The sequence below is a fragment of the Engraulis encrasicolus genome, chromosome 8 (genome assembly GCF_034702125.1).
Source record: "Engraulis encrasicolus isolate BLACKSEA-1 chromosome 8, IST_EnEncr_1.0, whole genome shotgun sequence".
NCBI lineage: Eukaryota > Metazoa > Chordata > Actinopteri > Clupeiformes > Engraulidae > Engraulis > Engraulis encrasicolus.
The window spans coordinates 18,057,495-18,062,494 of record NC_085864.1 but is presented as its reverse complement, the minus strand read 5'-3'; the positions used below and the strand labels follow the sequence as shown (position 1 = coordinate 18,062,494).

Sequence of the window (5,000 nt, the reverse complement as noted above, 5' to 3'; positions counted from 1 at the left end):
AACCCGTAGCCTTGCACTCCCATATTTTTTTTTACAACTAGCCATGGGCGCAGCCATTTTCAGCAGAATATTACGTCAGAAAGAAAATTGTATTTGTGCAGCGGATCATTCTACTTAGTTCTAGAACAGTGGCGGAAGGCTAGGGAATGATTTGGGTGAAGACGCAGCGCTGTCACAACGCGCTAGCACCAAGGACAGCGGTCATTCATTTGTTCACAGCAAAACCCAAATGAGAGGGCAACGAAACAGTCCAACATAATTTATCCTCTGATATGAATCCTAATATCAACTTTATAATAAATTGCAGCCCATTGCTGGTTTGCAGGCCTATGCTATGAATGTTGTGACTTCCCCCCCCTAACTTCTGCACGCTGGTAGGCCTTGTTGTCACGGCAGTAAGCAGTCAAATATTTAGCGACACAAAGGGATGAATCGGACGGCAGTCCGAATAAAGCAGTCGTAACAATTCTGGAGTTATGTTTGTGAAACATAGCCCTACACTATGTCCAACAATTTGGCTTCACGCCGTCTGTCAAGTCTGCTGGCTAACCAGCAACATTTCAACACACCAGCATACATTACACGATTTGCAGCAGTCTACCAACCTGCGTTTCCTTGTGCTTATCCTGTCGCTAAAAAGGGGGGTTAAACTGTATTTCGTAGGCTAATGAAAATATAGGCCTACGGTCTCTTTCTAACCAAGATACGGGCGATTATTTACAATGCCGTTCCGAGATGGGATCACCACCATCCCGGTTTTATGACCCATGTTTTAAATTTGTTTTCTATCTTCCTGACAGCCATCTCATTCAGTTTTAAAACTATATGCAAAGTGCAACTATTTTTTACTCGTCTGTATGCTCGAACATAGGCACAATTTACGCTCACGTTGGAAATTATGACCAGCTGGTGCAACCCACTGCAGAAGTCTGGGTACTCGTACAGTCTGAAAATATGGACGTTGTGGCGCATCATTTACAGATGCTGCGTTGTCCAACGAAGCGAAAACTACCCCACTTCATTCTCACTGAAATGAAGTTGATACGCAACATAACAACGTGCAGTCTTTTAGACGCACACGAAAAGCTCATGACAAGCACAAGGCAAACTTTGTTCTGTTACCAATTTATTTACCGCAACCTCTGGTCTCATGAGCGGATCCGAGACTGTTTCCAAAAGTACACAAATTCTAACAACTAAGCTTACACAAAAACGTGCCGTGTCGGCAAGCTTCAATTGAGGGGTTTTGGGAAGAAATGAACTCTTTCACGAGGGTTGTTATTAGGGAAAAGAACAACGTTCAGTTACCATTATAAATATGCTCGCCAGTGGTTTACGCCGATCCCATCCTCTAGCAACTACATAATTAGGCTAGTCTATGAATTATGGCATAGCCTAGGTTAGCCAACTCTGATGGTAAGATGATGCTTTGTCCTTATGACTAAATGCACGGACGGCATTGCATCAACGTGCCACGCTCAGATAATTCATGACACGACTTCCAGAGCCCAATTTCACAAATAATTAATATAATTATGCTACTACTAGGTTAAAATACTTGTCTGTGACCAGTGACTTCATTTTGGCTGTAGGCAACTAGCCTATAATTTGCCAGTCACTGACATTTCAGGAGCACGTTACAGTGCCATCGTAAGTTTGCAACACATCGCAACATGCAAGTTTGCAACATTTTCTTTCGAGGAAAAAAAAATATCCTGCTCCCCACAAGCTTTGTCATTATTTGAGAGCATGCAAAGCCATCACCGGAGTTTCGCTAACAAGCTAGGAAAAGCCCATCTACTGCACAAGATATGTCAGATATAGCCTGTCCATAGCGTACGAGGATCCTGTCTTGTTTAATACATATCCTCAGTCAGCTATCTCCGGGTCCGAGTCAGAACAATAAAGTTCGCTATTTGCTATAAAGTCGCTGCTTTCCATTTCTGTAAATAAAAAAGCTGTCAAGTGAAGGGGTCTTCGCACGAGCGGTCAAATCCATGGGGTCAAGTGGGGGTCACCAGAGAAATTACAAGATGAGAAGCGTCATTCCCTGTAGCCAATAAGCTTTGCAGTTCCGGAAGGGTGCCCACCGGGGGGCGAACGCGGGCAAGTGAAAAGCGAATACAGCACCATTGACACCCATTCATTTGGCTGCGAGCGCCATCTAGCTGCAATAGAACGTGTCCACCAGTGAGTGAACCTTCACTTCCGCGTTTTCTTTCTTACGTCATGGCCCTGTTGCCTGAGTGAAAATGGCGGCGCCCGGGGAGGGAGAGCCAGAGCGGTAACTTGAATTTCAAATTCGTGTGTGTTACTATTTCGGGCTGACACATGTACACAAGGTGAGAAATCGATTTTGGGGAACATGTACCAAGGAAAATATAGTAAATTTGAGACTTTCCGACGTTTTACTTTAAGGGCCCCTGTCAGTGCTTGGCCCCCCCCTATGGGCCCATGTCAGTGCTTGGGCCCTTAGAATCTGTACCACTTCCTCCCCCCCCTAGCGGCCCCCATGTGCACACACACACACACACACACACATACAGGCATGGTATAGGAACCCTTATACGTAAATCTTCACCACATTATAGGACCACCCTCAATGCACTTACACATCCAAAACCCAGGGATCATATTAACACTGACTAATCACACAGGACATTAATTCCGACTCCTTCATGTATTACGTCTCGTACACACGTGCGCTCAAGTGGGGGGATCTAGCGGGATCCGTGTCTGGCATTCAGGATCAGCAGGCGTGAAATAAGCACATCATCGCTTAACCAAAGCCCCTGGATTAGATCCCTCTTCAGATCTCGCTTATTGTTGTTCTTATAATAACTAGCGGCACATTGAGGCCATTTTGGGGCACACAATGAAATACAGACACGATTTGCTTTATATATATGTATATATAATGACAATGCACAGGGGATATGCTAATGTCGGACCTGGCAGAGGATTTTTTGTGGTTGCGTGGGCTTGATTACATTTGAATTTTAATTTGTCTTGCTATTGTTCATGGTGTGAGCTAATCTATCATTCAGTGAGCAGCATTATCTATCAGAAGAACAAATAATTATTTTAAGTTTTTAATGTCCAATATAATGTTGTACATCTAAAATCATGAATAAATTATATATAACAACTAAAAAGTAAACCGCAGCAAAATAGAAATATTTGAACATTTACATGTGTAAAACTTCCATCATGCCTTCATTAAAGCACATAATACATACCGTACAACATTGCAACCAGTTAAATGCGCCTTAAGTTTGTAAGTTAACTCAACTCGAAATACAACTCAACTTGAGGCTTTCTCAAGTTGAGTTAGCATACAAACGTAAGGGAGCAGGGCAACTTAATTTTTTTTACGTTTAACTGTTTTCCGGTGTAAGGCGCTTCCGAGTTCTTACCTGGCTCCCTTCCTTCTGCCAGAAGACGGCTGGTTGGGGGTTGCCTTTGGTCTCGCAGGGGAAGGTGGCGGTACGGCCCTGGGCCACAATCTGGTCCCGCGGCCGGATCACAAACTGGGGCGGAGCTGGAGCAACAGAGAGAAGAGAGAGGATATGCCAATGAGGCCCAGTCAGATTATGATTGATGTGGTTGTTGTAACAAAACACAGGTGCAGAAGACAAGAACAAAGAGGACGAGGAGGGAAGAGGAACACTAAGAAGAGATATACTTAGTATAGCCTTATATACAAGTATATACATAACGTTATATGTTTCTAAGACGCTCAAGCAGTTTACAGGCAAACCAAGACCCCAACCCAGAGACGACACCCATCCAAATAGAGAGACTCAGAATACAGCACTCCCATGCAGAGAGAGAGAGAGAGAGAGAGAGAGAGAGAGAGAGAGAGAGAGAGAGAGAGAGAGAGAGAGAGAGAGAGAGAGAGAGAGAGAGAGAGAGAGATACAGTGGAGAGGGGTGAGAGCTGTGTATATGGCACTGCCGCTGTATTCTGCCATTTTGTTTGGCTGAGCATGAGAGGGAGCAAGGGGAGGGAGAAAAAAAGAAAGGGAGGAGAGGAGGAGAGGATGGAGGAGAGGAGGTAGCAGGTTAGGGCATCAACACGGCGACCAGGCAAGCCATTCATCCAGCAGGACCCCTGAAAAGGGCCGGAGCTGAATGAATGACAGGAGTCGGTCCTCATAACAATTGGGCACATGGCACTGCTGTTTACACCAGCATCCATGACAACAAGCAACAACAACAACAACAACATCAACAACAATTAACCAATTAACCCCTACACCCACTCCTAATTCTGCAATTCAATGTCAACCAATCACAATGCAGTGACAATGCAGGGTGTTTTTTTTCTAAAGAACACTTGCTCTCTTCTGCTCTTTCCTATTGTTGACATTTCTACCTCCTCTACTGTACCTTTGTGCGTTCCTTATTTATCGTACAACTCTCTCTCTCTCTTGCACAAACACATTCTCTCTTGCTTTCTTCGGACTTTTCCAAGATCTTGTTTTTTTTCTCGTTCAGACTTTCTCTTTCTGTTCGGACTCTCTCTCTCTCTTTGTCACTCTCTCACTCCCCTCCCCCCTCCCCTCCATCCCTCCCGATTTCCTTCAATCTGTCGCCAGCGCTCCCGTGATGCTATGACTTGCGATGCATGACTGATGGGAAGGCGATACCCTTGCTGATTACCCGAGAGTGGCCGTGTCTTGATTTCCCCTCCGATTCGCAAATAAACGGGCCCTGGACCTGAACCCCCCGCCCCCACCCCCCCTCGGACTGCTGCTCACCTGACGTAACTGTGTTTCAACAGACCATTCCAAGGCACACAAGCACACCGGAGGAACAAAAAAACCTGCATTCACTTTGGCCCTCGCCTCTGGAAATGGTTTCGGTTAATTAACAAAATTAAAGATAAACTATTGACGTTCATTCCGTACAGCTTCCAATGTTCCAATAACTCCCCCACTTTTCAAATAATCTCATGAAGCTGGAAATATTTCTTGCACTTGGACAATGGAGGGTGTT

The 5,000-nt window shown here is 44.9% G+C and overlaps 1 protein-coding gene across 3 annotated transcripts in view; it reads right to left on the bottom strand.

Moving 5' to 3' along the window:
- robo2 (roundabout, axon guidance receptor, homolog 2 (Drosophila)) overlaps window positions 1-5,000 on the bottom strand; it is a 367,809-nt gene that overhangs the window by 99,896 nt on the left and 262,913 nt on the right. For all 3 annotated transcript variants that reach the window (XM_063205086.1, XM_063205085.1, XM_063205087.1), the window contains exon 8: window positions 3,417-3,541. In XM_063205086.1, coding sequence (XP_063061156.1) covers window positions 3,417-3,541 — 125 coding nt within the window. The remainder of the gene's footprint in view (window positions 1-3,416; window positions 3,542-5,000) is intronic.